Source organism: Ochotona curzoniae, unplaced genomic scaffold (genome assembly GCF_017591425.1).
Source record: "Ochotona curzoniae isolate NIBS_2020 unplaced genomic scaffold, NIBS_Ocur_1.0 contig_1, whole genome shotgun sequence".
Classification (NCBI taxonomy): Eukaryota; Metazoa; Chordata; class Mammalia; order Lagomorpha; family Ochotonidae; genus Ochotona; species Ochotona curzoniae.
Window position 1 is genome coordinate 46495196 of NW_024464918.1, and position 11229 is coordinate 46506424.

General features: G+C 57.6%; 1 protein-coding gene across 2 annotated transcripts; it reads right to left on the reverse strand.

The window, feature by feature from the left end:
- Window positions 1-1293: 1293 nt before the first annotated feature.
- Window positions 1294-10137, reverse strand: NLRP3 (NLR family pyrin domain containing 3). 2 transcript variants are annotated; one of them, XM_040973522.1, is made up of 10 exons: window positions 10104-10137; window positions 9001-9446; window positions 7956-8075; window positions 6127-7885; window positions 4985-5155; window positions 4631-4801; window positions 4179-4349; window positions 2237-2407; window positions 1936-2106; window positions 1294-1667 (listed from the first exon to the last, which is right to left on the reverse strand). In XM_040973522.1, exons 2-10 carry the CDS (start codon window positions 9275-9277, stop codon window positions 1568-1570), a joined length of 3111 nt encoding a protein of 1036 aa, XP_040829456.1. In that variant the 5' UTR covers window positions 9278-9446; window positions 10104-10137; the 3' UTR covers window positions 1294-1567. The 2 variants fall into 2 exon arrangements, with proteins under 2 accessions (XP_040829456.1, XP_040829465.1); XM_040973531.1 differs by lacking the exon at window positions 10104-10137 and having other exon boundaries at window positions 9001-10033.
- Window positions 10138-11229: the final 1092 nt, after the last annotated feature.

The window sequence follows — 11229 nt, forward strand, 5'->3', positions numbered from 1 at the left end:
CCAGGCTCCCACTTCAGCCTGGCACAGCCCTGGCCATTGTAGCCATTGGGAAGTGAAGCAGCGAGTGGAAGATGTCTGTGTGTGTGTGTGTGTGTGTGTGTGTGTGTGTGTGTGTGTGTGTGTCTGTCTGTCTGTTTCTGGATCTCTCAATCTCTCTCTTTCCCTCTCTTTCTGTAACTCTGCTTTGTGAGAAGAAATAGGAAGCTCGCGATTGCTCCCACCAGTTGAGGAGAGCTTGCAGGGCGCAGGTCCTGCCCTGGGAGCCAGGAACGCTCAAGTCCCTGATGCAATCACTTCCATCTGAGCCTTGGCCCCAAGTTGTAACCACTCCAAGACAGTTGCTATCTGGCTCCTGAAGGAACTGAAACCAGCCAGGGTTTGGGTGTGCAGCTTCCCACAGGAAGGCAGAGCTGTTGCATGGACCACGCCCCCCACTCCCGCCCGAGGCATTCAACAAAGGGAAGACGGAGTCACACACAGTGAGAAACTTTCCCCAAACGCCCACCACAGCAGGGCCTGGGCCAGGCCTGGAGCTGCATCCAGCTCTCCCACGTGTGTTCAGAGGCCCATGCACTCGGGCTGCCCTTGCAGGTGCATCAGCAGGAAGCTAGACGGGACAGGAAGCAGACTAGTTCCTGGGCACTGCAGTCCCAGGCAATGGCTCGGCCCATGCCCCCATGCCCACAAGAAGATGTATACATTCATAAAGCAATCTAATCCATCTTTATGAATTTAAGTATTTTACATTTCAAGATACTCTTTTTTGAACATTAAGGAAACAGTTTAACACAATAAGTACACACATAACATGTATGTGTATTGTGCTGTATCCAAAATGTCAGCCAGCTCCCATGGGCAGGAATCCTCATCAGAAAATGTATCTATTTCTTTTTAAAGATTTATTTATTTTTATTGGAAAGTCATTTATACAGAGAGGAGGAGAAACAGAGAGGAAGATCTTCCATCCGATGGTTCACTTCCCAAGCAGCTGCAATGGCTGGGAGCTGAGCCAGTCCAAAGCTGGGAGCCAGGAGCTTCTTCCAGGTCTCCCACGCGGATGCAGGGTCCCAAAGCTTTGGGCCGTCCTCGGCTGCTTTCCCAGGCCACAGGCAAGGAGCTGGGTGGGAAGCAGGGCTGCCGAGATTAGAACCGGCGCCCATATGGGATCCCGGCACGTTCAAGGCGAGGACTTTTAGCCGCTATGCTATTGCACCAGGCCCAGGAAATGTATCCATTACACAACATTAACAATAAATCAGTAGCAGCTACAGGGTGCAAGGCAGCCTGCAGCCCCCACCACTTTGTGCCCAGTGGATTCACAATCAACCGGAAGCCTGCAGTCAGAAGGCACACGCAGTCTCACCACAGGGGCTGGCAAGGAGCAGCCGGGCAGGGGTCTCCGCCATGGACGCAGGGGGGTGGGCTCGTTCCCCGCAAGAAGGCACCACCATAGGTCTTGCTCTCCAGCCGCACCACAAAAGCCGCAAAGCTCTCTGGCTTTGGGTGGTGCCTGGGCGCACCCCGCACGGGACCTCAGAGCGCTGGCTGCAGGGGTCCAAGTCTGCGCCTACCAGGCGGGCTCAAAGACTAGCGTCAGTGCCGGCTTTTCTTCTCTCAGCGCCTCCAGAGCGCGTGTCGTCTCGGGGTTGAAGTACATCTCGCACAGCCTGCAGAGCACGCGGACACTTTGGCATGGCACCTCATGGACGCCCGCAGGCCCTAGCAGCCACTGTTCACGACTGTTCTAAACACATGGTGTGTGCGTGGCCCCTGCCGCATCGGTCACACCCCGGTGACCTCTCTCTCTCTCATGCATACTGGGGCACCTCCCCCAAGAACATTCTGTAGCCCCTGGATTCCCTCGGAGCCTGAACTGCGGATTATCCAGCTCAATGGGCTCCCTTGGGGGTCGGCCTCATCTCTGCTCACACTCACCACAGCCGCTGCAGGGGGCAGCCTGGCTGGCGGAGGACCTCGCACAGCATCATCACCCCCAGGTCTCCCAGGTCGTTGCTGCCCAGGCTCAGCTTCTGCAGGCTGCGGTTGGAGGTCAGAAGCCGGCAGAGGTCCCAGCAGCAATGCGAGGAGAGGCTGCAGCTGTCCAGCCTGCCAGGCGTGGGGAGATTAGACCAGCAGCCCAGGCCCCTGGGCCCGGCCCTGCCAGTTCCAGACACGGACCCCTCCAGGGCCTTCCCAGCAATCACTCCACCTCCCCTCAGGCCGCCCAGGAACTCACTCCAACATCTGCAACCTGCAGCTGGGGTGAAGGAGGCCTTGGCACAGCAGCTTCAGCCCGTTGTCCCCCAGAGCGTTGCCCCGCAGATAAAGGTGCGTGAGGCTCTTGCTGCTGCCAAGAGCTGCAGAAATGGCTGCACAGCATACCGAGGTGAGGCCAGAGCTCACCAGCCTAAGGGAGGAAGAAGGGGTGCCCTCAGTGCCCAGTCCCTCAGGGGCAGTGTGCAGCTGCCCAGCGGGGAGTCTGGAGACCCAGAGCTGTAGAAAACACAGCTGAGGACTCAGTGGACCCTTGTCTGGAACCCGGCAACAGAAAGAGTAAAAGCGGCCAGTTCACACTCCCCTTCCACCCCCTCCTTCCCATGCAGATTATACACACACTCGTGTACACACTTATACACGTACACACATGTTTGTACACAGGCGCACGCGCACACACACATGCAGCAATGGACTCTCTCTGGTATCACTTCCCACAGAAAAGCTGCAAGCTGCTCTCCAAACACCTGTGCTCACCTGCTGTGCAGTGCCTAACCGTAACCCTAACCCTCACACGAGAGGGCGCCCTTGTGACATCTCAGGCTTTTCTCTTGTCCAAGAGCAGATGTGTGGGAGAGGAGACCCAGGCTCCTTGTCTTGTCCCTCTCCTCCACCCTGTAAGCCATACAATGCCAAAGGCTGCCTGAAAACCACCACAAGCTGGAAGGGAAGTGTGGATAGATTCTTCCCACAGTTCTCCAAAGAACCAACACTACAGCCCTTTCCTGTCAGACTTCAGTTGCCAGAACTGAGAGCCAATAAACTGTGTTACTGAGCCCCTCTGTGTTTGTTACTTTGTTATAGTGGCCAGGAAACTAACACACAGAGATTATCAGGATGAGTGAAGGAAAGGGTGCATGAGCAGAGCAGGGGTGGGTGGATGGATGGACAGATGGTGCATGTCTGATGGATGGATGGATGGATAGGTAGATGGATGGGTGGGTGGGTAAATGCATGGATGGCTGTATAGATAAATGAAAAGATGAGTAAATGGGTGGGTGGGTGGATAGATACATGGATGGAAGCATGGATGATGGATGGAGGTGCAGAGTGGTGTATGGATGGGGATATGAGTGTAAGGATGCACACTCATGATGGATGATGGGATGGTTATCAGGGTAGCTGAAAGAAACTTCCACTTCTTTACATGTGCATGCTACTGAGGCCTTGAGATTGGGCATATGTGACCACCCTCATGTCTATCTTGTTGGTGTCTACACTGGCTGTGTGACCACCCTCATGTCTGTGATGTTGGTGTCTGCACTGCTGTGTGTGACCCTTGTGTCTGTGTTGTTGGTGTCTACACTGCTGTGTGTGACCCTTGTGTCTGTGTTGTTGGTGTCTACACTGCTGTGTGTGAGCCTTGTGTCTTTGGTATTGGTGTCTATACTGGCTGTGTGATCCTCATGTCTGTGATGCTGGTGTCTACACTGGCTGTGTCACTCTTGTGTCTGTGTTGTTGGTGTGTCTGTGTTGTTGGTGTGTCTGTGATGTTGGTGTCTACACTGGCTGTGTGACCCTCATGTCTGTGATGTTGGTGTCTACACTGCTGTGTGTCACCCTTGTGTCTGTGGTGTTGATGGGTGGGGAAGGCATGAGATAGCCCAGGAAGTGTCAGTCATTTCCATGGAATCAGAAAAGCGGCAGTGAAACCCTGGACCACAAGTCAGTGCTGGCCCATAACAGGAAGCTGGACTCCACAGCAGGGCCTGACGTGACCTGAGCCAGAGCAGGGAGGCACTCATGGAGGAAGTGGGGGGCAGACAGCGGACCCTAGGAGCAGGAGCCGGGCTCAGCACCAAGGTCCTGGCTCCCTCAGGCCCACGGCAGTGCCCCCAGGGCCTGAGTCCCTGAGCTGATGGCCACAGAAGAGGCAGTGACCCACGACCACAGCAAGGACTCACCCTAGTTTGCGCAGGCTGCACTGTGGATGCTTGAGCTTGTCGCACAGGAGGCTGACCCCATCGTCTCCCAGAGCATTTTCCCCCAAGTACAGCCCAGTCAGGGAGTGGTTGGTGCCAAGGACCAAGGCAAGATCTGGACAGCAGGCGGACGTGAGGCAGCAGCTGACCAGCCTTCAAGGAAGACAGCAGAGAATCAAAGCCTTGTCCCCCAACCGCTGCCCCTGGGGCCTGCTATTCTACATTCCAGGCCATACCTGGGGGGCAAAGCCCCAGGCCTGTGTCCAACAGGAAGCTGTGATGACAGGCAGGTCTGCTGAGTTCATCTCAGCCCTCTGCTGTCCTCCTTACTACAGCGGAACACACACACACCACATAATGTGAGGCGGGCAAGGCTCCACCAGGCAGGGGATGGGCAGCAAGGCTGGAGTGAGTGCCCAGCGGTGCCAACTCACCAGAGTTTCTGCAGCTGGCAGGACAAGTGTCTGAGCCCCACGCACAGCAGCCTGACCCCAAAGTCGCCCAGGGTGTTGTCGCTCAGGTCCAGCTCTGCCAACTTCTGGCTGCCACTCAGCACCAGAGAGAGGTCGAAGCAGCACTGGTGGGAGAGGCCACAGCGGCCCAGCCTGGCCACCGGGCACAAGGCAGCGGCATCAGTCCTGGGTGTGTGGAGGGATGCCTTCTCCGGCAGCAAAGGCCCAGGTGGCCACATTCTCACAGGTGTCACCACACCGGTGCTCCCAGGCTGGGACCCCGTCCCTGGGAGCCTATCCCATTCCCTCCCTGAGCACAGCATACACACGGCTCACCAGAGTCTGCGAATGCCACAGCCGGGGTGCTGGAGCGCCTCACACAGCACCCTCATTCCTGGGTCCCCCAGGCTGTTGTCACTCAGGTCCAGCTCCACCAGGCTCGGGTTGGAGCCGAGAACCGAGAAGAGGCTCCGACAGAGGCCCGATGTGGGGTAGCAGCTCACTGACCTGGGGAACAGATCAGGGCGCGGAAAATCAGGCCACATGGAGAACTGGCCTGGTGGCCTGGGAGGCTCCTGGGGAGAAGGCAGGGGCCACACATCAGGGGCCTAGGCAGGCAGCACCTCCAGGGGCTGCTGCACTGGGCCAGGAGCCTGATGGCCTTTGGTATTGCCAAACAGCCTGACAGGGTCTCCCATCTCAGGGACCAGAGACAGGGGTCCATGTCCCACCAAGTTGTCCTGTTCTGTTGTCTCCCATGCTGACTCCTGTGCAGGACAGAGGATCATGCCCAGGGGCACACAGAGGATCAGCCATCACTCCTACGAAGCTTCCAGACACCACTTCAAAAAACAGAAAAAGGCACTGGTCTGGTGCTGTAGCTAGCTAATCCTCTGCCAGCAGCACCAGCATCCTAGACGGGCAGCCCCTTCCCACCCAGCCCCCTGCCTATGGCCTGGGAAAGCAATGGAGGACAGCCCAAGTGCTTGGGACCCTGCACCTGCATGGGAGACCTGGAAGAGGCTCCTGGCTTTTAGCCGGCTCAGCTTCAACCTATGCAGCCATTTGGGGGACAAATCAGCAGATAGAGGATATCTCTCTCTTTCTCTCAATGAAAATACACAAAGAATCTGTTAGACAGGTCTTTGCATCCCTCATCCCAGCGTCTGGGCTCGAGCCTCACCCATCCCTAACTCCAGCCTCCATCCATGCAGACCTGGGAGTAGCATCTGTAGGCTTGGTTACTTGAATCTCTGCCACCTGCCAGGAGGCCTCGGCTGTGTCCCAGCTCCCAGCCCCAGCGCCAGTACAACTTCAGGCACTGCAGGCATGCAGGGAGTGAGCCAGAGGGCAGGAGCTGTCTCTCTGCTTCTCAAAATAACTTTAGAGAAGCAAATGGAAAAGTGGAGGCAAGTGCCAAGAATGAGGAGCAGGGGCAGGTCCCTGATCTACCCAGGCCTGCAGCCCGGCTCCCTTACCTCGATGGGCAGGCTGCAGGAGGGCGCAGGCACATGTGCCGGCCCTCGGCAGCAAGCCAGCCCTCCTCCTCCTCCTCGTCCTCCTCTTCCTCCCCTTCCTCCTTGGATGAGCTCTGCAGAAGCCCGAGCGAGAGAGATTCTACACTGCGGCAGTTCGCGATACAGAAGGAGGCGACCACGTGGTCCATGCGGGTGGACAGGCTGAGCTCGATCCTGGGGAAGTGGTCCATGGCTGCCCTCACGAATGTATCCTCCTGCGTCTCGTACAGGCAATAGAACAGCTCCAGCTGGCTCGGCTGCACCTGCAGCTTCTTGGCCTCTGCCTTCGCCTCGATCCAGCGCAGCAGCTCCGGCCGCACCTGCCGAGACACGCTGCAGCCCAGCTTCTTCTCCAGGTATGCGGCCCTGTCCTGGTTCACCAGCCCAAAGAGGAACCGCACGACAAAAATCAGGTACCCCTTCTCAAACCTGCCATAGTTCTCCAGCAGGACCCTCACGTCCCGGGGTGGGAGCTCGGAGCCGCCCCTGCCCGGGGAGGCGGTCCCTGCCCCCTCCTCCTCCTCTAGCATGTAGTACATGGCAGCGAAGAACTCCTGGAAGGTCAGGTGCACGAAGCTGTAGAAGGCCTCGCAGTCCACCTCCTTCTGAAACAGGCTCATGCTCAAGAAAGCTGACACCTCCGCCTCTCGCAGGCCGTGCCGCCGCAGGTCCCACTCCTCGAACAGAATCTTCTGGTTCCAGATGCCGTCGGCCGCCAGGGAACAGAGACCCCGCAAGTGGCTGGGGAGGCCAGGCTCCGGGCCACCACCCCGGGCCTGCAGCAGGCTGGACAGGAAGCAGGTGTACACAGCAGTGGTGGTCTTGCAGGTCGTGGTCCTGGCCCCCATCTGCTGGCGCAGCCCTGTGCACACAATCCAGCATACCAGGGGGATGCAACACATGCTGAGCAGCACCTCGTTCTCCTGCAGCAGGCGGAAGGCCTCCCGCGCCTGCGCCTCCTCGGGAAAGAACTTGAAGAAGTACTCCCTGCGCTGCGCCTCTGAGAAGCCCAGCACAGCCACGTGCCGTGGCCGCTCCAGGAGATGCTGCAGCTTCTCCAGGGCCACGGGCCTGGTGGTGATGAGCAGCGAGGCCTCGGGCAGCAGCTGCTTCCGGATGAGGCTGCCCAGCAGGATGTCTCCACGCACAGATGCCCGCCAGTCACAGCAGGTCGCCCCAGGGCACTCATCAAAGGCGCCCTGCAGCTCATCAAAGCCATCCATGAGGAACAGCACGCGGGCCGGCCGCTGCAGCATCTGCTGCACAGGCGGGCTGGGGTCGGGGCAGCAGCCAGCAATCAGCTCGCCCAGGCTCCGGTGTGTGCCCAGGCTCAGCTCCCGGCAGTGGATGTAGAACAGGAAGTCAAAGCTTCTCTGGAAGAGCTGTCCTGAGGCCCAGTCCAGCATGATCTTGCGGGCCAGAATGGTCTTGCCAATCCCCGCTGTCCCCTGCAGCACCACTGTGCGCACGGGCCCCGGGCACTCCTCATCTGCCTCAAAGAGCATCTCCACGCGCACGGGGCTGGCTGGGCTGTCCCGCACTGGTGTCTTGCCAATGGCCACCAGCTGCTGCTCCCGCTCCTGCCGACTCGGGTGCTCCTTGGCCAGGCGGAGCCGGGTGTAGCGCCTGTTGAGGTTGACGCTCTCACCCAGCCGGGCGTTCCTGTCCTCAATGCACTGGAACCGGCTGAGCACGTGCCTGCGGTACTTCCTGCAGTAATCTAGGACACACACACACCCATGACTACGGACAAAGCCCGCACCAGGAGGACACCCCACCATGCTGCTTACCTTTCTTCCAATGGCAGAAAGAGAGCCTGGCGAGGTACCCCAGCACCCCCATCGACGACTCCTCAGTGAGCTCCCCTTGGCATATCACAATGGGGTTAGAAGCAGCTGCAGGATTTGAACCTGCTAACAAGGCAACAGGTCACAAACAGAGCTCCCAGAGGAAGACACTGGGCAGCTATCACCAGTCCCTGTCCAGATACCCCAAAGCAGCACATGACTCAGAGTGGAGGGCAGCAGGTACACGGCCAGGCAGTGCCATTGTGTCCCTCTGTCACCTCCAAGCGCAGAAATCAATCAGCAGACCTGAGGCAGGCCATGACTCTTTTCTACTTTTTTTTTTTTTCGCTATTTGGAAAGCAGTCTGTGTCCCAGAGACGGCCAAGATGGGGCTTCCACTCTGATCCCAGGGACTCCCACCCTGTCACCCATATTTCAGGCTTCCAAGTGAAGAGCTCTGGGTGCTTGAATTACTGTCCTGCCTCATGTAGGATCTGGCTGCTCTAGACTCACCTGGAAAGCTTTAAAGTGCCCACTCACCAAGGCAAGTGCATGGTTCAGCAGTAAACCACAGTTAGGGACCTCACACTCCATGTCAGAGCACCGGCTACAGTCCCGGTTCACTCCTGACCTGGCTCCCTGCCGATAGGGAGGCAGATCTGAGGACCTGCCCTGGTCAGCTTGTTCACCAGTCAATCTGACCCACCCACACTCCCAGCGTGCACCACTGGTAAGTCCAGGCCCAGGGGACAAGTGGGGAAGAGGCCATGCTGGCCAGCCCATCCCACAAAGACTAAGAGGCAAGGGGCAACCATCCTGTCACTGTGCCTCTGCTTTGAACTCTCAGCTCAGCAGGCTCCCCCCTCCCTTTCTCCCCCCTCTCTCCTTCCCTCCCACAAGCTTTGGTCTTGCAGGACCAAGGGGTTCCAGTGCCACCCAGGGTGTTCGTGTCACCCCAAATGTCCTCTCTTCCCCCCACCTGTACCCCTCGCATCTCTCCCTGCACAACAGCTGACATCTGTGTGTTAAAAGCCATCTGCCCACTCACCCCACGCCGGTTCATCCCTTTTGGCCTTCTCGTAAAGGTCTCTCCTGTTGATGGCCATGAAGATCCACAGGGCCATGGCCCAGGCCCTCTCCTCCCCATTGACCTTGATCATGAGGGTGGCGAGATCCATGGGGTCAGCCCTGGCCATCTGGCCCTTGGGGAGGGGGACACAGCCCTGGTTGGGGGGGTAGTCTTCCAGGTGCATCTTGAACTTCTTGAGGTCTAGCTCCTCCAGTTCCTCCAGGTACTGGGCCAACTTGCAGCGGACCCCGGCCATGTCCACAGCCCTGTCAGGGTCCCAGGCTTAGCACCACACAGAGACACAGGGGTCAGGAACGGCACACGGCTGAGATGGCTGTTGTCTGATCCAGAACCAGACTGTCACAAACTCGGGAAGCTCAGAGGCAAGAGAGTGGTCTGGCCAGGACGAGTGACCATCTTCAATCCTGGAAGACAAGAAGTGCTTCCAGTTCCTGGGCTGGGGCCCAGACAAGGCCTCCCAGTCCCCCCTAACCTCCGGTCTCTATACAGACAAGCAGAAGAGGAGCTTGGGTCCTGCTAAGTGAAGGGAAGTTGTACAAAGTCATCTGAATGATGGACAAGGGGCTGCCAACATCCTTCACACATCCCCTCTGCACATGACTGTTATCCCATGAGCACCTGTGCCCCATAGCAGCCAGGGATCACCTGCCAACTCAGGCTGTTCAGCATCCTGGGGTCTGCGTGGAAGACCTGAGGCGAGCCTTGGGCTGTTCTCCATCTTTCTACAATGGACACAGCACAGCCTGCAGCTGACACCACAAATCACGTTGCCAGGAAGGGCTCTCAGCTGCATGGTCCTACCTAGTTTGAACTCACACACCCACTCCTCGCCCCCACTCTGTCCCCGGCCTCAGGCCCTGCCCACATGCATCCCTGTGTGTACCTTCCCAGCTCCACACCCCTGCAGAGCCCTGGGTCCCTCAGCGCTGCCTGACACCAAACACTGGGCTCCCACATGCATCCCTGCCCTGAGCCACTGGCTGGGAGGCAGTGGGCTGTATTCACATCCTGTCCCTCCCCCCACATCCCTGTGCCCACCCGGCCCCAGGAGAAGGACTCACCTACGCCAGCCTGGGGCTCAATCTGTGGGGAAATGACTTCACAAAGTCACAGCCCTGGGCAGGGCAGGAAGGAAGTGGCCTCGGCTGCGGTGAGCAAGCTTGTGTCAACACGAAGACCAGAGGCCAGAGGTTCCTGTCAAGCCTGGGCAGAGGGGGCACTGAGTTGGGCCCTGTCCATCAGGCTACCTCTCCCTGGGGGCCAGAGCCTGCCCAGACTCCAGGACCTTGACATCCTGGAGCTGACCGGGACAGGGCTGAGGGTCTTGGAGGCAGGTACAGGCTTGTCCATCACATGTCAACTTTTTTTTCTTTTTAAGATTTATTTACTTATTGGAAAGTCAGATATACAGAGAGGAGGAGAGACAGGGAGGAAGATCTTCCGTCCGATGATTCACTCCCCAAGTGAGCGCAACGGCCGATGCTATGCCGATCCAAAGCCAGGATCCAGGAACTTCTTCCGGGTCTCCCACGTGGGTGCAGGGTCCCAAGGCTTTGGGCCGTCCTCGACTGCCTTCCCAGGCCACAAGCAGGGAGCTGGAAGGGAAGTGGAGCTGCTGGGATTAGAACCAGCACCGATATGGGATCCTGGCGCATTCAAGGCGAGGACTTAAGCCGCTAGGCCACGCCGCCAGGCCCACATGTCAGCTTTTATCTGAGTTTTAATTAATTAATAGTTATTTTTAAATTTTATTATTTTAATTGGAAAGATCTTTTTAAAAGATTTGTTTTTCTTGAAAGGGCAGATTTATAGAGAGAGAAGGAGAAACAGAGAGAAAGATTTTGCATCCGCTAACACACTCACCAAGTGGCCACCACGTGGCCAGAGCTGATCCAGGAGCTTCTCCAGGTCTCCCACACAGGTGCAGCATCCCAAGACCTTCGGACATTCTCAACTGCTTTCCCAGGCCACAAGCAGGGAGTCGGATGGGAAGGAGGAGCCAGGACATAAAGCAGTGCCCTTATGTTATCCTGGTGCATGTGTGATAAGAACTTTAGCCACTAGGCTGCCATGCCAGGCCCCTGGAAAGGCAGATTTACATAGAGGGGATACAAGGGAAAGATCTTCTGTCTGATAGTTCACTCTCCCAAGTGAACCAAAACCAGTCAATCCAAAACCAGGCACCAG